At 40.3% G+C, this 23390-nt stretch overlaps 1 protein-coding gene across 4 annotated transcripts; it reads right to left on the reverse strand.

The window, feature by feature from the left end:
• Positions 1–19: 19 nt before the first annotated feature.
• ddx3xa (DEAD-box helicase 3 X-linked a) lies at positions 20–21602 on the reverse strand. Of its 4 annotated transcripts, XM_088315371.1 has the most exons (20): positions 21274–21602; positions 20527–20578; positions 20243–20290; positions 19741–19800; positions 11795–11902; positions 11416–11551; positions 11050–11154; positions 10875–10974; positions 10671–10806; positions 10487–10584; positions 10307–10405; positions 10032–10192; positions 9798–9942; positions 8677–8821; positions 8418–8468; positions 7605–7786; positions 7414–7531; positions 5579–5732; positions 3848–3969; positions 20–2949 (listed from the first exon to the last, which is right to left on the reverse strand). In XM_088315371.1, exons 1-20 carry the CDS (start codon positions 21316–21318, stop codon positions 2864–2866), a joined length of 2151 nt encoding a protein of 716 aa, XP_088171497.1. In that variant the 5' UTR covers positions 21319–21602; the 3' UTR covers positions 20–2863. The 4 variants fall into 4 exon arrangements, with proteins under 4 accessions (XP_088171497.1, XP_088171499.1, XP_088171498.1 ...); XM_088315373.1 differs by lacking the exon at positions 19741–19800; XM_088315372.1 differs by lacking the exon at positions 8418–8468.
• Positions 21603–23390: the final 1788 nt, after the last annotated feature.

The raw sequence follows: 23390 nt of genomic DNA on the forward strand, positions 1-23390 counted from the left end.
ACCACAGACGCATAAACAATTACAAATGAAACCTTTATAGAATTTCTTCCAACAGAAAAGAAGCCCATCCAATCAATACCAATTAGAAAGTTTGCTGGCCCTCTATAGGCAAGGGCAGGATTGCTACAGGCAACTCTCGCTCCCTCTTACGACTACAGTAAACATGCTGGAATTTGCTTTCCAGAAACCTTTGCATTCAAACATATTTATTCGGATAAAATCATACAAATGTGCAGCAGTTATTTCCCAAGCTGCGCATTAGCCTGGAAGCTAATACAGAAAGCAAAGTCTACATCTAAAGATCTCTGCAGTTCGACAGTTGGCGGTGGAAACGTCGCCGGAAGCTTCCGGTGCTTGACGCTTTCCACCTCCACGAGAACTGGAGAGCAGTAATATAATGCAAATACAACAATGACAATAAACCACATGTTCGTTTCTTTTAGGATTGCCATGTACCAGACATTCACTGGAGAAAAAGAATCAGACCAAATCAAGTTATTATGCAACACATTAGGAGAATCAGAACATTTCAACGCTACGCTTAGGAAATAGATTTGCTCTTTGACAGCTTGATTCCAAACCTTGGCATGTTTTTTTTCTTCAATTCCATTTGCAATTATATTATTATTATTTTTGCAGACCAATAGGTTTCAATAATTCAGATGACCGGCCCCGCAGAGGCCCTGAACACAGCTGTGGAATTTATTATCAAGTTGGTACTGAGTCCGATGTATCTTGAACATTAAAAAGCTCACACTACCCGGAATATAGAAATTTCACGCATACAGGTGACATTCAACATTCAAGTGCCAGTGTTTTTTTTTTTTGTACTGTCTTTTGGTCAAGTTTTCTGAAACTTTCAAAGAATCACTTTTGAGGCTTACAAAAATAAATATTTGTCAAAAATGCTTAATAAATTACACAAAAACTAGCAGCAAAAGTAGAATCTAGAAATCTGTGCAAATGGCTAAATTCCCCACCCACCAACTGCTAAATTCCCCCCCTGGTCCCAAATAAATCCTGTTTTTTTAACATTGAGAACCCATCCTCCCCTTTGTAAACAAGCTGCATTTTTTTAACTCCCCGAACCACCATCAATTTCCTCACACATCATATTGGAAGCCTAAGGACACATAAGCCAGACATCTATATAAAACGCTGGATGTGCAATAAAAAGAATGTTAGTAAAACTTGATGGGCACAAACATGCAGACGTACACACGCACACGCACGCACACACACACGTGGTTCTCGATGCGGCGTAATCAAGTAGCACCATACGACCTCGGCTTCTCAACGCGATCAGTGCATCTGCTTTAATTCGCATTTGTAGTTTTAATAAAAAACGTTTTCAAGGCACAACACACCTGACGAGAGAACCCGAGCATCGGCACACGTGCTGATGTGTGACCGTGCAGACAGTACTTTAAATGCCTCCCCCCTCTCGGGGGGGGACATGAACCCCTCCCCCATCCAGTGGTTACGCCAAAGACAACTGCACCCTGTTCCACTTAGCCCTACCTCCCCACTTCCTGGTTGAATTGATAACCTTGTCATCTTTTAAAGCAGGGGTTAGAGAATCTTTTCCCTATTGAGTCCTCATTGAGTATACGAAAATTTTGAGGAAAAGATTGAACAATTTGTCTATACTGTTGGCCAAGCCCTGCTTTAAAACAAGGCGAATCGCTCCCTACCCACCCAAAACGCAGCTTGAAAAAGAAAATGTTTATTAAGCCTGCGACTCACGTGACCTTTCACCTTGACCAAAAAACATAACACTTGCACATATGTAGCGTCGCAGTGCGAGATGGGTTCGACGCTGCAATATATGCCCTCCCCAATTGGGGGTTCTTTGAATGCATCTCACTTTCACGATTTACACAGGCGTTTTTTGTTGAGATGCAAAAAAAAAAAAAAAAAGAAAAAAAAAAGACTACAATTTTGTACATCGAAAAAAGTGAACATCGCCCACTTTGTGTAGCTAGTGTTCGGTAACATGTTAGCTACCGTAACACTGTCAAGTCAATTGAAATAAGAAGGAAAACAAAATGGTGTAGTAACAAGTTTGTTGAAACATCAGCCACTGTTGGCACTGAACTGGATGACGCGCATTTAAGTGCCGTGGTCATTCCGAAGAACAACCATCGCATTCACGGTAAAATTAAAATGAGCCAGTTCAGGATAGAGTGAGCAAAAAAAAAAAAAAGGAAAAAAGAAAATAGAAAAAGAAATTCAAATGCGGATAATTCAGAGCGGCACAGTGGGCCCGTCAGCTGTTTGGTATAAAATTTGAGGTTCAAATGGAATCGTGACTCAAAGAGCCACAACACCCCAGTTTTTGCCAAGGTTTGATTACATACGAGCTTGTTTTCTCTTATTTTTAACCATTCTAATATTTGCCACCAAACTAAACAGTCAAAACTAAAATTTGAGCTCATGGCCATTTTACTATCTGGTGAAATAAGAACACAGGTTTATACTGTTTCAATTCCAATAGGCAGAGAACATGAATACGCAAGTGATCCTCCGGTTGTTGGCTTGGCAATTTTGGGGATGGGGGTATCTTCTCCCCCAAAATGCTTCTTCTAATAATGACTGTGCATGTGTCAGCGTCCATGCTCACACTCAGAGGTGCGCTCTCCGCTGCAGTGCACATCCGCGTACGCGTGCTGCTGGCGACTTTCCTTAGCGTCACGCTGCGCTCGTGTGATTGTTTTGAGACAAGCGCCCGGCCGAGAACCAGGCTGGCTAATGTACTGTGTCAGTGAAGCTACACAGGGAGGGTTGTAATGGTCTGGCGTTTTTTTCTTTTTAAACATGTGGTTTCCCATCAGGGTGGCATGGCAACCTACTCCTTTGGCGACTAGTTGCCCCACCAGTCCACACTTCCCGAGTGGCTGTAGTTTCCCCCGTAGCCGTCATTGCCGTAGAAGTTGCCTCCGAAGCCACCTGCAGGAGGATGCAACACAAACTTCGGATCAGCTTCAGCTAAATCATGCAGTTAGTGACCATCACAATGTATTCCAACAGGTATCCGCCAATTATTAAAGAAAGTATCACAATTTGGAATAAATTCAATATTGGCATCCTATTGGTGCAAAAGGATGCTAATTCACTCGTTTAACATCATGAACATCTTTGTGGCAAAGATGCTCTGAATTTGCTTACCCAAAGTGCAGTATGGGATGTTCATTCCTCTTCTGTTTTAGTATATAGTTTGCAATGCCAGGCTTTTCATACTGGGTTTTCTATTTTAATTTGAAAAGTTCCACATGTACTAATAGTATTTGTAAGTTCAATAATGCACAGCCACGAACTTACTGAATTATTTTACATGCTAAAATGCGACCAGGCTGCTGAAATAAAGTTGTGCCACAAAGTACAAATATTATTAATGCCTTAAGTTTTTGAAGAAATACCAACTTTGAACACAAATGCACTATTTGTTTCAGTTCATTCTTATTTATTTATTTTTTTTAAGAAATTGCATCGCTGGAAGTGTCTCCACAAGAAAATAGTTTTCTGCTACAGACAAAATTTATTAAAACAAAAATCTAAACAATGCAAAACAATTGTTCATTAGGTGAAATGTCAAATTTTCATGTATTCATAATTTCTCTTTAACCAAGCAAAATTATTTATCGACAATTTTGACGAGGATATTTAAATATTAAAACATGCATGAGCTACAGTCTTTTGGCCACAGTTCATTGTTCCTTCTTTTACATGAAAAGGATTGAATGTTCTCCAAGTTCAAGTTTGTCACAAATTAATCTAAAACTAAGTTTTCTAACATGTAAATTCGAAACACCAGTTTGTGGTAAAACAGATGAAGCACATGACCAACCTCCGCCGAAGCCACGGTTCCCACCGTGTCCGCCAGATGTTCGACCTGTGCGGCTGCCACCAAAGGCTCCAGAGCCTCCCGGTGTCTGTCGGTAGTCCCGAGCACCGAAACCACCAGAGAACCTACAATTCAAAAATTAACATATTGATCAATGAGCAACTTGGCAAGCATTGGAATAATTAATTCTAAAACTATTCGATAGTGACAGCCTTAAGATATGAAGGGTTGGTAAAAATATTGATTTGACGCATTTCCATACTTCGCAATTAACAATACGACATAGCCTCTGAATCGCAAATGGTTCGTGACGGTTGGACTTCCACACTGACTGCCCTCCCTACCACAATACAAACCCTGAAGTTTCTAGCTAGTGAGCATATGCAGTCCACAAAATGGATTGATATACTTGTTTCAGTTATACACAAGTTTTTACTCCATATCTTCGCTGTCATGTGAAAAACACGCATGTCCATTTTGTATTTTTAGTAGGGATGTTAAAATTAAAGCATTTCTCACACCTGTTCGACCTGATGCCCTCTGGCAGGTGCTACAGGTGCATCAAATCAAGGACCGATAGACTGAGAAACAGTTTCTTTCCAAGAGCCATCTTCATCCTAACTCTCACACACACGCACGACCACCCTTACTTTACAGAACAGCAACGTGATGTGTTTTTATATATCCTATTCAGTATTATTTTTCATGCACTAACTATTCTCTTATCTCATTTATATATTTATCTGAATTATTGTTGTATTGCACTGGAGAGGGGAGCTCTCTAATCTCGTTGCACACTTGAGTACAATGACAAAGGGATTTCTGATTAACTCATGTAATTAATCCAAAAAAAATTAACTCAGTTAACTCAGTTTGATTTACTTAAAAATAATTTGCATACTTTGCAAATATTGTGCCATATTAGCTGTCTTTAGCACATCTCAGAACAAAACACTGTGTTCAAGTTCCCACTGGGCCTCGCAAACCAACACTGCTGGAGTGTGGCGCTTGTGGGCAGTTTTGAGAAATGTTTAGAAAATAAATGTCTGTAAAGATGTCTCCATTTAGATCGTATTCAAGAATCCAAGAAAGCTATCAGAACAGTCTTTGAATTAAATATACTTCATATTTGGTGATTTTGCATCAATTCCAAGATATTATTCAAGTAAATATGTTATCAGCTTCGCAAAAAATGTAGTTGAAAAACGTGATTAATCAATTAATCATGGATTTTTTTGTGATTAATTAGTTAAAAGAAAATCACTTGACAGCACGAATTTTTAGATTAATGGGGTTTGTGCGTGACAGATGACCCGATAATGTGAAAATAAAAACAATTGTGAAATTTGATATCGTCTTCAGTTACAAAATTGGATGTGCATGTTTTTCACACGACAGCAACGATAGGCACAAATAAGTGGAAACGTAATTTAAAATATGTAATTTGCTTTCAACTGTTTTATTGCTAAAACAAAGTGAGTGACATGCCACACGCATCAATAAATATTTTTAAATGATCAACATGTTCTCCTATTTGTGTATTTTTTACTTCTTACCAGTTCTATCGCATTCAAATCAAAACACAACCAAAGGCAAAATCACATTGTGAGGATCTTATTTTGCAGCCCTAACAAATAAAGGCATATACCAATGATACTATTTTCCAGCGCATGACAGATGTCCTACACTACTATGGGGTCGCCTTCGTGCTACAGTGAGATCAGTGTGCATTACCTCTTGGAGCGGCCGCGACTGCTGCTCTTGTGCTGGTGCTCGTAGGCCAGGCTCTCAAGCCAGGAGGGGACCTCCTGCTTGGCCTCTACCAAAATGTCTAGCAAGTCTTTGGTTATGTTGCTGTTTTTGTCGTTAAAGAACGACGTGGCCAGACCTGTGTGCAAACAAGCCAAGACAAATGTTAGGAGAACCTGCAACATTGGTGCGCAAAGGAAGCAATGCATGCGAGTTTATACTAGGGCAGCAAGTACAAATTGATAATTGAAATTTATTTCATTATAGGGCTGGGCGATAAAGCGAACATTTACCGTTACCGAAATTTATTACAATGACCGAAATCATTTTGCCCATGTTGGTAAATTCGGTGTTTTAAAAAAAAGAAAAGCCTTTTCTGTCCGCGGCAACGTTGATGCCCCTTTAAGACCGCTACAGCGCCTCTAGTCACGTGACTCCACCCGTCTGATCGAGAAAGAAAACAGACGTCGCTGTCGTAGCTGGCGATTCAAATCCAGAAGCTTTTTCACCACCCACAACACAACCATGCTGTGGTAAAAGTTCAAAGTGAGAAGCAAGGTTCGACAAGTGACAACAGCCCATTAACGGAGGCGACACCATGCGAGAGAACGTCTCAGAGGTGGACGCGATAACCTAGCACATAGCTAAAGATAAAGCCCCTCTAGTTACAGTGGCGCGCACAGGATTTAAAAGCCGTATTTCGGACTACATCGGGCCGGGAGCTTAGACATGTCAAGCATTTTGCATCTACATCGACTTGTGGTCGGGTCGCAGCATGCATTTATCGTTAGAGGTAAAATTGCTCAATTTCTCGCAATATTGATTTGAGGTCATATCGCCCAGCCCTATTTCATTATTAATTTATTGTGTCATGCAATTATGTCAGTCATGCCCTGCATCGCGCTATGGACTCAGCTGTAAGGTGGATGATCCAACATCCCGACATGAGGGTTTGCATTTTCGAAATTGACCATTTTGTCCTTTTTATGTCAGCAGGCCTTAATGCGATCAATTTTTAAGCTACATGCTTAGAGTAACAGTGACTAAACCAATATGTTGCCACCAATTTCTATAACAGGCAGCACAGAGTATACGCCTGACAAGTGTACTTGTGAACAACATGCATGAATACTGTATGCCAAACCAGCCTCATGACTGTATTGGATGCACAAAGTCTTCCTTTACCCATCTATTTTCGATTCGATCTGGCCTTTTTATTCCGACTGAAATTTTCATATGAAGCATATTCATTCCGTTTGGTCATTCAGATCCTTTCTAAACGGAATACATGGCTCCATGTCCGGCTATTTTTACTAAAACAAGTTTTGCAAAAGGTATTCTCCAGGGCTAACTTGCCGCTTGTTAATGTGGCGAAGTGAGAGGTCTGTGGCAAAGTAATAACAGAGGCATTGATTAACTGGCAAAATTGGCTTTAACTGTACTGCTTAACTCATTCAGAGCTATTGACGGCTAAAGACGTCAAAGATCCTTTTTTTTTTTTACTCGGCTGGTAGTGAATGAGTTAATAGTTTCATTTAACGTTCAGTCGCTGGTTAATTATTCCCAGACCTGCACACAAAACTCCACTCCAATGCAGCATGTGCACTTACAGACACCCTCACACAGACTGACGTGCTAATATGTTCAAATCTGACAATACCTGCAACAACATTTTAAGATTTGCTAAGATTAAAGTCCAAAAATTCTGAGCCACTGATCCCTTTTCCATGCTCACGCAAATCCCAATTTGAATCACACCCTTTCGTGCACAGCCCTATTATATACAATTTATGTGTATATAATGGAAAATCAATTCATACCAAGGTTGCCCACACGCCCCGTACGGCCAATACGGTGGACGTATTCTTCAATGTCACTGGGCAGGTCAAAGTTAATGACGTGCTTCACGTTGGAGATGTCCAAACCTCTCGCAGCCACCTAGTAAGCCAAGATCACCATTTTGTCATCTACTTCACATTGAGCATTGCATTTTTTTTCGTAGATAACTTACAGCTGTGGCCACCAAGATTGGGCAGCGCCCAGAGCGAAACTGATGCAGTGCTTCCTCACGGTCTCTCTGAGACCGATCACCATGGATGCTGGTGCAGGCGTAGCCCTCATGATACAGGAAGTCCTCCAAAGCATCTGCGCCTTTCTTGGTCTCCACAAACACAAGAGTCAGCGAGTCTTTGCCTGTAAAATCGGCAATAAAGACAACAATATACTGCATTCATATTTGGTGCGTTTCTGCTCGGAAAGGGCACACACAGTTAAATGAACTCTCCTAGGTCATGACAAAAAGAAATCAAAATAAATTTGAAATCATAAAGGGGATTGCAGCAGCTTTACAGACTAAAATTAAATTGCCATTTATTTATTTTATTTTTTTTTAAAAAAAAAAAGGGGGACTGCGGGTGGGAGCAAGAATGGCTTTTAGGGTGAATCCTAGGATACAAGTACAATGGCAGAGGGTTTGATGGATAGGAAAGATCATTCCACATTACTTTTACAGCCAACCTTAACTGCGCCAGGAGAAAAAAAAAATCCAAAGCTCCACCCGGTCATTCCTCAAGCATGAAGAGATTTTAATTAATAGGACCATGTCAGTCATAATAACTGGCAGGAACTGCCTAGCAGTATGTCATTTTGAACGGTGCAAACCCACATTGTGGAAATAAAAACTAAGCAGCATGTTGGCTGAGGAGCAATAGGGCAAATGATTTTTTTTTTTATAAAAAAAAATAAATAAAGGAAATAAAAATAAAAAAATAAAAAAGAAAGCGGAGTGAGATGTGATGTTTTTTTGGGGGGTATTCACACTCACCTGGCTTTTCTGGGGCATCTGTCCCATTTTCCTGAATCTCATTGGGAATAACTAAGATAAAAACCAAAACCAGGCCAGAGTGTAAGCCTACGTGGTACACAGCGTTCAGACTTTATATAGACGGCCAACTAAACACTAAACAAATTCTACTGCAGCTGTTTATTAGGCATGGGGGCACAACATGGAAAACTTAGAATTTCTAACTGTATGGGCGGTGGGGGCGGCAGGGCTTGGGGCCAAAAAACAAATGGGTCCTCACCTGTGGCATTGAGGAGGTCCAAGAGGAAGGACCTCTTGTCCGTCTCCTCCACCCAGACCACCTTCTGGGTGATATTTTCGGAGGTGGACCCTACGCGACCGACCGCCAGGAAAATGTAGTCCTCAAGGAAATCGCGCGCCAGGATCTAAACAAAAGAAAATCTCAGTCACCAGGATTAGCAAATTCTTTGAGGTAGTAGGATTGGGTAATTGGCTTTTCACAATCATAGAAAAATTCAAATCCAAGGAAAAACATTGTGCTAATCAGTCCGGTGTGTTTGCAAGTTCCTTGCCTGTTAAAGTCCCACAAATGCACCCGTGTTTGCAGCAAATACGTGTCGCGTGTTATTCTGCCACCCATGAGCATGCGTTAAGTTGTTCATTGACACTTCAGTAGGAGTTTTTAGAGCTGCCAAATGTTATCCATCGTCTGTATTTTCTTTGGGAAATCCAGCTGGAAATGGTAGATCTTTGCATACAACATTGAATTTTGCTGTTCTCTCTCATTCTGAATAATTTTAATAAAATAACTAGTCAGAAATGTATTAAAACACTTTCACATTCTGATAACTGTTGTAGTTGGCAATGCTTACTGCAGCTCAAAATGTGACAATATGAAGTAATGGGTGACATTTAAGTGACCTAAATATCCACAAATAAATAAGATAAATCAATGAAAACTTCCTATAGAGCCTAGACATAATTTGAATATTTTATGGTTAAATAATGCTGTAAAATAGCATTATACAATAGTCTCCAGAAGCAATTAAAAAAAAAGAGCTACTGTTTTTTTATACCATATCACCTCCACCTAGTGACCGCTATTACAAGGATTATGCAATCAACGTTACAGTAACAAATATAGTCATAAAACCATTACCACACTGCCCCCAAGAGGCCAAGGTGGGAACAACAGGATTTTTTTTTAATTCAAGTTACTGTTTATTTTAAGTTGAATTTTGGTAGCTGATCTAATACTCAGCTTTGAACTCAATGAATGATCATGTTTATTAATCGTGATTTCAATATTGCATAGCACGTCTGTCTCACAGTTCAGCGGTTGTGGGTTTGAAACTAGGCTCCCGTAAATACCCAGCTCCATGAGGTAGAATTTTAACAGACCTGGATCTCCTTGGGGAAGGTGGCACTAAACATCATGGTCTGACGGATGCCTTTAGGCGGCATGGTGTCTTGCTCCACGATGCGTCTGATCTGTGGCTCAAAGCCCATGTCCAACATGCGATCAGCCTCATCCAGCACCAAGTAGCTACATGTTTATAAAAAAAAATGAATTAAAACAACATCTCTTTTCAAACACATATCCCAGGAATTCCCCCGAGTTGATGTTATACTGACTTGCAGTAGTCAAGACCAATCTTGCCCCTCTCCATCATGTCTACCAAGCGGCCTGGAGTGGCAACCAGCAAGTGGCAGCCTCTCTCCAATTCCCTAATCTGCTGGCCAATGTCAGCGCCACCGTATACCACACATGGACGCACGCGTGAGCGATAAGCAAACTAGATAAAGGACAAACACAATATTATTATTATTATTGTCAATACTATTTAAAGATGGACAATTTGTTGTTTCGCTGATGATGGCAGCAGACAATGCTATGCTTAGGGGTTCACCTTCCTAGCCTCATCGTAGATCTGCAGTGCCAGCTCTCTGGTTGGAGCAAGGACCAGGGAGATTGGGTACTGCTTACGACGCCCATATCTTCCATTCTCCTGTTGGATTCATACATGCATCATTTGACTGAAAACATCTTTCAAAGCTGGAAGCGATGATAACTTTTCTACACAGGTTACCTGTCCACTACTCTTGGCAGCCTGCAGAGCATCTCCTGGACCATCTGTGTAGATCTGACTTAACACAGGTAGCAGGAAAGCCGCAGTCTTTCCAGATCCTAAAGTAAACCATATAGCATAATATATCAGCAATTGCATTGAATTATCCAGTCAGTTCTGCCGGTATGAGTTGAACAAATCTTACCAGTCTGGGCACAGGCCATGAGGTCTCTCTTGGACTTAATAATGGGAATGGCATGCTTCTGGACCGGAGTGGGACGTGTGTAGCGACTGAGGTTGATGTTGCCCATGATGATCTCCCCCATGTCCACGTCATGGAACTAAAACGAGTGAATTAAGTCAGTTGTGCAAAAATATGAGTGATCTGCCCAACTGTGGACAAACTCACACTCTCAATGTGGGGTGGGCAGTTGCTTCCAGTGGCCTCCACGGGAATATCATCATACTTCTCAAAATTAATCCCCGTGTTGCTGCCGGCGAAGAGCTCACTATACAATAAAATGAGGACATAATTAAGAAGAGCACAGCAGGTCGTTTGATATTTCAATTCATGTGAGGCTTACTGTTCTAGGCGCTCATTGGGAGCAGTGGGCTTGGACCAATCCTCATCTCTGGATTCCTCCGCCCAACGGCTGTTTCCTCCACCAGAAAAGCCACCACGTTCGTACCTGAACACACAGAACACTTTAATACTATGCACTAAAACAACTTTTCACTCAAATTCAAAGAAAATTGTTTAATTGTGGCACTTGGGCACTTAGAAGGACAGATTAATGATAACGGAAGCCTTCATTTAGAAAAACAATATGTTTATTATTTATCTACCAGTTGTGAGTTAAATTATGTTTTGAGGTATTTTTTGTCTTCCAAGTTGCATCGAGGGCCAAATCAAATGCTGTCAACGGTCAGACAAAAGCTAGGAGTCGCACCTTCCCCTTGAGCCTGCTCCGCGGTCGTTAAAGTAAGCAGACTTTGACCGGTCGTTACGTCCTCCAAAGCTGCTGAAGGTGTTGTCTCTGGATTGTCCACCCCAATTGCCATCCTTACTCTCATAACCTCCAAATCCTAGAAGGAAGAACAAAAGAATCCATCATCAATAAAAAACAATTCCTGAAAATTTGCTTTCAGGACAACAGGTGTGAACCAATTACGCCTTGATATGTTTGGTTTAAATTTTAGTTAAACTACTAATTAGTAATAGTTCATAGGGGTGAGTAAGAGTGTTTGGGGGTGGTGGGGGTACGGGACGTTAAGATCGGCGTCCCCACCTCCATTTAGCAATGGCTAATTTAAAGGAGTCACGCCTACCTCTATCATGCCGAGGTGGTCCACGCCCTCCAAATCCCCCGTTTGTGCGATGGTCGTGGTAGCCGTTCACAAATCCGTTGCTGCGGCCACCATCCCATCCAGAGGAATCTTGGGAGGAAAAAAATATAAAACTTCAGAGTTAAAAAAATAGAACAATGTTGCAAATTACTTTTCATTTGCAAAGAACTGCAACATTTATCACATTCAAAGACAGAACGCTACCAGCAACTTTTCAGAAAAATGGCAGAATACAAAGAACATGGTTTTGTAGCAGGAAAAAGCAAGCGATGCCATGAGTAGTGGTTCTCAAATGGTGGTATGATTTTTTTTTTTAATTTAACATCTCTTAACTTGGATGGCAATTCCAATAACCAACCAATGTATCCATCTGTTGCCATTCATAGAACATTAAGTCATGGTACCTTGCAAACACATCAGCTTTGTGTTCAACTATAGAAGCCTAATTTTCGCATTTAGTCACAAATGTTTTTAGTCAACAGACAAGCTCATTAGTTCAGTATCTGTACTTTGTTAATTTTGTTTGGTTGCTTACAATGTTTTCTTATGCATATGTGCCTTGGCGCCACAGGTTAGAAACCACTGATCTAATAACTCACCGAAATGAAAGCTCAAGTTGCGCCAATTCATATATAACACAGATAGTGCAACAAATGTGTATTAGTAATCTCTACCTAATCTGTATGAATGAGTTACGCTCACACATGAAGTACATGTGCCTTCTCTGTATTCACCGGACATCAACATGCACAAATGTCATCTTTTTGACAAAGCACCACACTGGATTTCTAATAAAACAAATTTGTGCTTTAATTGCAGACTCACGGGGGCCAGCTACCGTCGAAAATCCTCGGGTTGAACCAAGTTCTCATGATAAACAAAACACCTCAGCCATGAACATAAATCCACCGTCCGTTCTATGTACCAGAGATCTGCATTTTTTTTAATGACGCTCTGCATGGCTCAATTACATTTTTTTCCAAATTCGACATGGGCGTCTGTCGTATGTGGTCCTAGACTGGATACGTATGGGGTTTTTGGAATCCAACTGCGGCTGAACGGCCTGGTCGCATGCATCCCTCATTGATGTCTCCGGGAGCCCAAAATACGCTCCGCATGGGTGGAGGGAAAGGGAGACCGGACGTTGCAAAATGGTTTATAGTATTGACTTTATATTTTACTTTTAATTTAATCCCACTTGAAACATGAAGCATTAAGTGGACATTTATGGGGAAAATAATTCCGCCGCCATTTTTTTTCCCGCACCGCAATGATGCGACATCTTTACAGAGAGAAAAGCCTTGCCTCATCATTATTGCCTAACACTGTATTTCTACCTCCAATGATCAGAGTCAAATTGATCAACAGATCACGTTTACTTCCAGGAACCAGCAGCCCAGTTACATTTTGGGACGCCTCTGCCGTCCATTTATTGGAAAAATATAACTGAGTCTCAGTTTTGTTCTTCTTTATAGTTGATAAAGCTTAAAATGCAAACTGCTATGCTGGTGTAGTAAAGCATGGTTTAATGGGATTTTTTTGTTGTAAATGGTTTATGCTAAGCATGCAACAACACAAAGATGACAGAACTGAAGATGGAGAAGCAAATGAGAACCGCAACGTTAATATGAAATGCCGTTTCGCAAAACTGCAGAATAAGTTCTTAAGTGTACATAGGACTACACAAAAGTCTCTCTGGCACCACAGTGTGGCGACTAACTTGCTACGGATAGCAAAACTGGATTACGAAGTAATTTAAAATGACGTAAAATGACACCTACACAGTAATTCGAAGCATAGATGACTCAGACTTTGACCAGCAGGGTGTGCTAACATGCACTCCGAACAGCCCAATGAGTAAAAGGGCTGATGGCCGAGAGTGATGCTCAGTCCATATAATGGGCACGTCGCTTTACAAGGCGCCTCGTTTGTTTTGGGGAAGATTTGGGACTTTAAAGTGCGCCCTATGGTCCGGAAAATACGGTAGTTGGAACAAAGATCTCGATACACTCTTGCATTATGATTGCAAACACTGCCATATGCTTTTTCAATAGCAAACTTCAGTACACGGAAATTTCCACAAGACACAAAGCAACTATGCTAATTAGTTTCCATGAATGCAAAACATGTACCTACAGTATTTCATCATACTATGACTAGGCATGAGCAGATAACCGGTTTGACGATTTACCTTGGTTTTGAAAAGTCAAGGTTTTAACAATCCCTGAGACTGTCATCCGTAATGAGCCATTTTCTTTTTTTCAGGGGACCTATAAACAGCGCACTATATTGTGGGCTGCTTGCAGAGTTGAGCGAATGAAGGACTTAAGTTAACTGCCTCCAATTAACCATCTTTGAGGGGGGGGACCTTGTGAGGTTAGACGAAAGAGACATGGGTGTCCTCTCATTGTGCTTAAAAAATAAGATAAAACTAATGTGTACATATGTAGGTGCCAGGGTGTGCACAGGACAACATGAGTAGTGCAAGGGTCTGTTCTAAAAATAGCTCACCACTGTTTCCACACTGTGACTTGCTAAGAATAATTAAAATGAAGAATATTGACATGTACTTATTTAAACTTAACATGGTATACTTTTCATAAATGGACCAAATATTCTATATTTTGTTTAAATATAAAATAGATTGGAGTAATATTTTTTTATTATTAGATTGTATTTTTTAACCCAACCAGCTTTCACCCCGCTCCCAATATGCAGTCTATTAAATTGTATCCAGTTGAACCTCAGTTGCCAAGACAGTTTACCGGCCACACAAAAAGAGCCAACTCATCACACGTATCATAGATGGCAAAGAGTAAAAAAATATGAAAACCAGAAAGTGACCATGTCTGAGACAAACTTGGCCTGTCTACTCAGCACAACATAAGCAACATAATTAAATATCTAGTTTGAACACAATTTAAGATGCCTACATGAATAAACACATGACTTAGTATTTGCAGTACATGTTTGCCAAATGCTCCTATGTGACATTTAAGACTGCAGTGCCTCTGTATGTACTGTAAACCATTCCCATGTCTGAAAATTGATATACAGCAAGTCTCCTGAGCCAACAGTCAGAAGTTAGTCTTGGGAAGGTCGGTACTGAACTCCTGGTGAAGGAGGCTTAAAGGATAAAAAATGGACAACCTTGAAGGGGTATCCAACGCCCACCACATATGGTTAATTAGAAGGCACTATAGAATGAATAGGAGCAATATTAGGGATTTAACGATTCACTCAAGCCCTGAGATTTTAAATGGAACCAAAAAAAACGTACACTGTGCTGAGTTGCACTAGTTCAGTGAAACTACCTATAAATACCAAAAAACATTTCACTATACTTGGGCATCAAACCATTTTTTTTTTTTACATAGATGGGACAGAAATCATAAGTATACGTTAATGGAAATGTGCTAAAGAAAATGAAAATATTTTATTTCGATTTACTTTTTGTTTAACCTTTATACAACATGTTTTTTTTGCTTCTTTAGTATGCATAAGGGCTGCACGATAAATCGAAATCTAATCGACATCGAGGTTTGACGTAGTGCGATTATCCAATCGCAAAACAGTGAGTTTTTTTTATTTTTTCCTCTCCCACCCAACCTTTGGCGTTTGAGTGATAGATGAATTAGCCAACCAGAATTGTCGATGCTCGGGTCTTAATAGCGCTGGCCAATCAGTGTAGTTGGCTAACACGCGTTAGTATGCGCTTCGGTGCCAACAGTCAGCGCAGTCCGACAATAACACACTACGCGTGCACCTTTGTTTTTTTCTGTCATTGCTGCGTACCGAAGTGGATGTAATGGAAATAACTTCTGCCGCCGTAGATGAGGAGAGGGAGATGCTCGTGCTATAGACGGGCGGCACGTCTATTTTTGGACGTATGGCAGATTCGACAAAAATGAACCGCATCAGCAAAAAAATAAATAAATAAAAAAACTCAAATCCAGAGGCAACACGACCAACGTATTTCAACCTTTAAAACAGCACCACTGATTTGAGTATGAAGCCTGTCAAACAGATTGGAAATAAACAGATGAAGGGGAGGCAACAACTAGCGGTCATTCACGTGCTAGGCTAAGATCGCTAACAGTAGCATTCACATTTTGAAAAAAATTGGCATTGGAAAACTATCTCCTAAGAATTTGTGCGTAACGGTGACAAGCTCCCTCTTAGAGCATCTTTTCAGCACTAATGGCAACATTGAAAATTGTGATCGTGCATGTATGATACAAGCAATGGTGAATATGCTGCTTTTTCTAGCCCCCAAAAAACTAATACAATACAATCGCCAGAGGAGAGCGTATAGTACTTTTCATCAAAAGGTGATTTGTATTATAATATTAATCAAATTCTTTGTCAGAAACTAAACTGACTCACAATTGTAGTTTTGCGAGCATTGTGACAAGGTTGTGTGTGACGTGTGGGTGTGCGCATGCATGCGTGAGGAAGATTGCAGTGGAGGACATGAGCGGATATGCTGCAGTGGCGAGCGAGGAAATGAGAGACAAGTGTAAAGGAAAAGTTAAAGAGTGTAAAAATAAAGCAAGTCGAAGCAGAAACTGATAACAGTGTAATGTATTGAGAGATATGTTTACTGTCCGCGATTGTTTATGTCCGTCTCGCTTGCCGTACTGAGCGGCAGCGAGTCACGGAAGTGCACAATAAAGACAGACAACGCTACAGCCTTGACTGACATACTGCTTGGCACTTGTCATTAATACTCCTTAATGCGTATTTTACAAACTGTAGCATTTCAATGCAGTTTTACGTGTAAAATACAAAAAACGCATATCGAATCGTAATCACAATATTGGTCTGAATAATCGCAATTAGTTTCTTTGGGGTTTTTTTTTCAAAATCGTGCAGCCCTAGTATGCATAATATAATCGACTCATACAAAATGCAGTATGTACCTGGAAAAAAAAAAGCATACCACAAGAGGACATCATGTGCGGTGTTCTATCAGACGAATACAGTAGCCTGGGTATGCTAACTACAGCTAGCTTTCAGACGAGACACGACTGCCCCTATGTCAGAAATTAAATCTGGCATCAGCTGCAACGTGCTTCCTTAGCTCGTTTATCAAAGGCGTGCTGCTATGAAAGAGAGGTTACATTAGCTAAGGCTAACACAGTTTTGCCATGAAAAGACACCATTTTGCATCATGGATGACCCGAATTACCACAAATGAGTATGGGCGTTCCAGACAAAGCACTGTGCGTATGCAGTTTTCTTTGCAGAAGAGACGAGAGAGCAGTTCTGGTTAATATAGCTTTGCGAATTGATATTTTTATTCATTTTTCACATCGATACATATATTAAGCAGTTTAAATGATATATCGAGTTTTTGATTTATCATTTCATCCCTAGGCAATACACATCAATGCTTAGAAAACTGAGAATTTCCCCTTGGCACTCACTGGCTGCAGATTGCATGGAACACGGACCCGTTTGCCACAACTCAGACTTACCACTGGATTTGATTATTTTACCCCTTGCATGCGTTCAAATTGAATCGAATTAAACAAAACTAAAATGAGGTAAAACTACTGCTTATCCAGCACAGAAGCTTCGAATGCAAATCTTTGTCGACCCACAATCGGGATTACTTTAGGCACAGAATTATGCTGTACCCAATTCTACCATTTGTGAAAATAGTCATCTTTATGTGTTCAATTCTTGACTGCGGCTAACGTGGGAGAAAACAAAGTCTTGCGTATGAGGGCTATAGATCTTGTATTAGTAAAAACAGCCACAAGTGATAGTGAATTAATTTATCAAAAGCACCATCACCATGCTTCTGTGGTTTTATCTCAAAAGGCCAAGACACACTGACTATAGAGTCAAGAGGGCATGCCAGGGTGTACCACATGTACTTGGCCAGCCCCTGCTGTAGGCATGGTAAAGGGCAACCTCTTGAGAGGCCAGTCTTGGGTAACCTGAGCAAAGGTAGGGAAGCAGGCTATAAAAAGACTCACGTGGAGTGACCGACTCACGTGATATGAGCGAGTGAGGCCTTGACTCAGCACTAATAGTTACCAATCTCTGGGTCATCCCATCCTGATGCTGAGGAGTTAGTTCTTTGGCTCCCCTGGCTCTCTGCCTGCCATGGCTTTGGGGGAACTTGGGAAACATTGCAAGTGACAAATGGCCTTGAGGGTACAGAGTTTGACCACATTTCTGGGAAAACGACCCAAACGCTCTAAAGGATCAGTTCCAAAACAGTTTTTTTTTTTTTTAGATCCAACCACAGGAAGGTACCAGAGATTGAAGCAGGAAATTGTGGTCAACCACAGAACAGGTAATGATAACTCATGAACATGACAGGCCCATGTAACAACATGAATTCATACATAATTGTAAAAGCAGACTTTAACGTAAACAATGAACTACTAGGTGAACACTTCTGTAAACAAACTTCAAATGGGGAGGGGGGTTAACACTAATTTTATGATTTTTTAACTGGATTAACAAACAAGCAACACAATTCAATTTTAATTACTTCCACACTTTTATACGGCCGATTCCAATGCAAATTGCTTTTTGCTGTGTAATGGCTAATGACCATCATAAAAATGAGTAATGAATTAGAAACAATTTTCCAAACAAATGCTAATATGTGCATCACAATTAAATTACATATTTTGCCAAGCAGATGCCAACAATCTGAACGCATCCTAGCATTTACCTGAATCTAAAAAAAGATTACTACCGTATTTTCACGACCATAAGTATTAAAAGGTAAATAAAAGTGTAAAAATACCCTAAGTATTAAAAGGCCCCGTATCAGTTTGGGTTGTTATTTCTATATTTAATACATACATAAGCCTCCCATAGAATGCACGCCCGCTAAAACGTACGCTACCGTGTATGCTAGCATGTGTTTTTTAAAAAAGGCAGCCGGAGCAAAACTGAGTTTGTTTGTACTTTTTTGAATTATTGAAGTATTTAACACGCCAAGTCCCTCTCATCACTGTCAGAGTCAGTCTCATTGCAGTGCAGCTAATCAGAAGTGATGCCAGCTTTTGCGAAAAGCTCTAACAGTACAAGCAGGCACATTAGCAAATAAAGTGGCTAACGGTAAACCCAAGAATGCAAAATCCATTCACAAATTATGGTGCTGCCTCCCAGTCTTAGTGAAGCTGTTTTTGGCATCTTCCATCCATTGCCACTTCACTTTGAAAGTCCTGTTTACACCGACGTCCAACGGTTGAAATGATGCCAAGCTCAGAGGTCATTCGCTGCACTATATATTATACCGGTACCTAGTGTGGGCGTGCCTTTGGGGCCCTGTATCACACGTACCCACCCCCCTTTAACGTCCACATGCTGTCCTCAGTAAGTCCATCATTCCTCTATGTAAGTAGCGTGTCGTCACGAAATGATCCCCAGTCACTCAAATGGCGTGGTCATCAGTCAGATTTTGAAACTTGGTTTATAGATAGGCGCACCACTTAAGGCATAAGACATAAGGAATTTTTTTTTTTAACTTTTAAGTGTGCCTTATGATCGTGAACATACGGTATACTAGAATCTAGAGTCCTTTTACTTTTTTGGTTTGCCTGTACTGTAGTTAGATTAGATACTAAATGGGTTTATGGTGTTTTAGTTTAAATGAACGTTGAGAGCGTCACAGATTGTGTTCCACTTTGGAGGTTTCTCTATACAGTACTGATGAAAAATCATGGGCGTGCTTTCAAAAGGACGTTATCATGTACACAATTGCATTATTTCTTGTGTCTCATATTTGCCTGCAAAAATCCCAGCACATCAATTGAACCCATGGTTAAAATTGAAGTGAAGAGCAACCATTTTAAGCTAACCTTGTTCCACCCCCTTCACACTGGCTTTGCTACGGCTACTTCATGCATGTGGATATGCAGATTTGCCCTCAGCAAAAGCAGACAGAAGGGACTTACAGAGATTTACTGGTGCCACTGAATAACCACACTGTCTAGCAGCGGAATAAGCATTTCCTGCTGTGGAATAAGAGCACAGTATAAAAAAAGGGAAAAATGGTCAAGTGTGTTACACAAGATTTCAAAGATGCATTCAAGTGAAAAGCGATTCGAGCTTGTTGTGCCTGGTACACAACATGTCATTAAGTCTGTCAATACAACTGGGGAAACATTTGTGCAAATGAGCGTGTATGGCTCAAAAATTTATTTAATGCGTTCAAAATGGGACCCACTTTGACACATCAGCAGCCTAGGGTGAAAAATTTATGCCAATGACACTGTGACTCATTAGCCAAACTATACCCAATATCAAACGATACAGTGGTCACTTTTTGACTATCTGGTTTAAGTTGTAACAGTGTCACTAAATGTTTGGAAAACAAGAAAGTAGTCGGCTATCAACATCATTAAGTTTTCCTTTATGGGGTGGTGATGGTGTCTAACGGCTTCATTGATAACTTACCATTTTTGGGACCATCTTTGTTCCTCAAGTGAGGTGGAATGTAACGTCCTGAAAAAAAGGAGTAAAAGCACTTCAGAATTTCAAAAATAACTATTGATCAATAAAAGTTGACGACTTCACAGAAGAGACAGCGTGCGACTAAACCGCTGCAAGAAAACCAAACCTACAAATGTAGGGGGATTACGGTGTAGCCCATCGTTCACATCCATCAAATGTGAATCATCACTCCAGTTCAGGTGGACTTAAAAAGACAGGCAAAACTTTTTGGGTAACCAAATACTTACTGCCAGTTCCTCCGCCTTGTCCCTCAACAGAGTTCAAGTCTAGGACAGCAAGCTACAAAGAAAACGGAAATATGAGTTTATGTAATGAAACGCGACATTAAAACAATTATATGTAAAATTGCGGATGAAATAGAATCTATAATGTGCAATAATTTAATTTTAGAATGCGATTGAGACGTAGCTATATGATATTAGTCCATCCGGATCAGGAGTAGTCAGTCGATATCAGGAAACGCCTCGAACTAACAATAAAATACGACATGGACTTAGAGTCAACGTATTAGTGTTACTATTAACCCAGCAAGCGTGAATGTTAGTAGTGTCTTGAGCGTGTGTGTCTTTTAGACTCGCTGCCAACGGTTCTCTTTTTTTCCTCCTGCGCCACGTTTCAGGTTGAGAAGGCCCAATGTTAGCTAACCTGCTATACCGGCTGGTAAATTATTTTAAATAACCATAAACAGCAGATGGATGCTTGACAGCGTATGTATGCCGTCTTAAACGCATTAAAAGTCCACGTAATACGCCAAAATGTAGCTGATATAAGAAAAATTGGTGTCGACGGACTGCTACGAGGCATCCGCCATCACAACCTTGCTTAACAAGCGAAATCGTCGCCTCCATTTTGCTAGTCGCCATATTAGCTTTAGCCCGAGCTAGCAACGAGGCTCAACACCAGACGCGCTTGACGGCAAACCGCGACATTTTAACACAAAAAGTCGTAAGTAGACAACGAGAAAACAAATTTACCTGCTGCTCTAGACCGTGTGGATTATCAACGACCACATGACTCATAACTAGAGAGTAGTGAGGTATTATTTTCTGAGGAGAAAGGATTTTTTTTTCTTTGTTAGCGCGACCGGGCTACACTGCAACTTTGTTTCTTCGTCTGTTTAGACAAAATTACAGCAGAGTTGGTTTAAAGAGCTGACGAGAAAAAACGTACACTTAAAAATAAATAAAAGACCGACACTTATGTTAATTTTCAACTTAAGTTTCGAAAAGAAGCGGCCGCTGCTGCTGCTGCTGCCGGCGGGGTTGACCGTGCTGGAATGAGACTCTAGACCTTCAGGTAACGCGAGATATCAGCCCTATTGGCTGTAGAAGGAAAGGGAGGTTGCTGGATATCGCGAGACTACTTTACATCTCATCGGTGGAAATGCAGCGTTGTGTAATTCGATCAAAGTGAATACCGGATTATGATCGGCGTTTCTGAGTCATTGAGTGTCATGGAAAAAAACTACTCTCATTGCAAAATGTAAACCATTTCACAATTCACGAGCTATGATTTGAATAAATAAATAAACAATGACAAACTAGGCCCATGGCCAAAATCATAATACCCATTATCATTATTTGTTTTAATTAATATTGACTCACAATTATCAGTACTTTTCTACATACGTTAGAAAAAGTGAAATATTCAAGCCTCCAGTGTTTCACAAAATTATAATATCATGACAAAGTTCAACATTGTATGCTCCCTGTGTCCCGAGCTACTTACGCAAAATTACTGCAAAGATTTTCCTCAGTCTCATAGTCTCAGTCTGATTTATTAAGTTTTAGAATCATGAGGCTGCTGACATAGATCGTATCCATAAGGATAAAGGTTTTCAGACCTAAACAGCAAAAGAAGCTGGATCCTCCCAGAACAGAACAGCGTGTTAAAAGGACGTGGAAAACATGGCCAGAAAAGGTCCACAAGTGACAGGAATGGAGAGTATGTCAACCAACGGCGATTAAAAAATTCTGGGGGAGCTTCGTAAGGGAAAAAGATTTATTGGTCTGTTGCCAAGTGGTCCCAAGTCCTCTTTTCAGGTCAACGTTAATTTTGCATTTCATTTGGAAATCAAAGTCCCAGAGTCTGAAGAAGCACAGAAGTCAAACTGCTCAAGTGTGGAGTTTCCACAATCACTAATGGAACGGGTTGGGTCCATTGTCTTTTGTCAAGTCCACAGTCAACGCAGCTTTCCATCAGGAAATGATAACACACTTAATGCTCCCGGCTGCTGACAATCTTTTTGAAGACAATGATTTTATTTGAAAAATGATTGTTACATGAAAAGGTGCTTGATTAGATTTGCAGAAGTGTTAACATTTTAAATGTAAGTATAGAAGAATAATCAGGTTACTTTAATCACTGCTGACAAAATTGTGATCACAATTAAAATTTGATTAATTTTGCAGCCCTATGACAAAGCCATGGAAGATGGATTATTAGATGTGTTTAAAATGCTTTTTAAAAATTGATGTGTTTTATAAATTATTTTTTGAATTATATATGCTAACAACAGACAAATTCAAACCAATAATGCACATAGAGATTCTCTCCTCCCATATTCCAAAAACATACATGGTAGGCTAATTGAACACTCCAAATTGTCCCTAGGCGTGGTTGTGAGTGTGAATGGTTGTCTGTCTTTGTGTGCCCTGCGATTAGCTGGCGACCAATTCAGGGCGTACCCTGCCGACTGCTCGAAGACAGCTAGAATAGGCTCCAGCACGGCTGCAACCCTTGTGAGGATAAGCAGCTAAGATAATGGATGGATTGAATTCAAGACACATGATATCCAAGAATGACCACTACGTACCAGTTTCTAAAAGCGAAATGTTTTTACATGGAGAGCACTAACTTGCTAACTGCTCTCATGGGTCCTTGGCTGTTTTGGATTATAAACCCCACTGCCTTTAAATATATTTCCAAATAAAAAACCCAAATTGATTATTTCTTAATGGTCACACCAAATGAGTTTGAATAAAATTAGCATCATGGGAAAAACTTTGTGTCAAGATTATGATGAAAGTAAAAACTGTAATACTACTTTGAATTTTCATACAGGAATGGAAATGTGAAATTCTGCCAGGTC

This window comes from Idiotropiscis lumnitzeri, chromosome 14, assembly GCF_059441095.1.
Source record: "Idiotropiscis lumnitzeri isolate Australia: NSW breed Sydney's pygmy pipehorse chromosome 14, RoL_Ilum_1.0, whole genome shotgun sequence".
NCBI classification, from domain to species: domain Eukaryota; kingdom Metazoa; phylum Chordata; class Actinopteri; order Syngnathiformes; family Syngnathidae; genus Idiotropiscis; species Idiotropiscis lumnitzeri.

Excerpts from the sequence above, each read along its gene's own strand:
- ddx3xa (XM_088315371.1), bottom strand. The coding sequence starts at position 21,318 with ATGAGTCATGTGGTCGTTGATAATCCACACGGTCTAGAGCAGCAG. Across the intron at positions 10,975-11,049 it reads CCCAATGAGCGCCTAGAACA|TGAGCTCTTCGCCGGCAGCA; the intron begins GTAAGCCTCACA and ends TTTATTGTATAG. Across the intron at positions 3,970-5,578 it reads AGTCGCGGCCGCTCCAAGAG|GTTCTCTGGTGGTTTCGGTG; the intron begins GTAATGCACACT and ends TTTGAATTGTAG.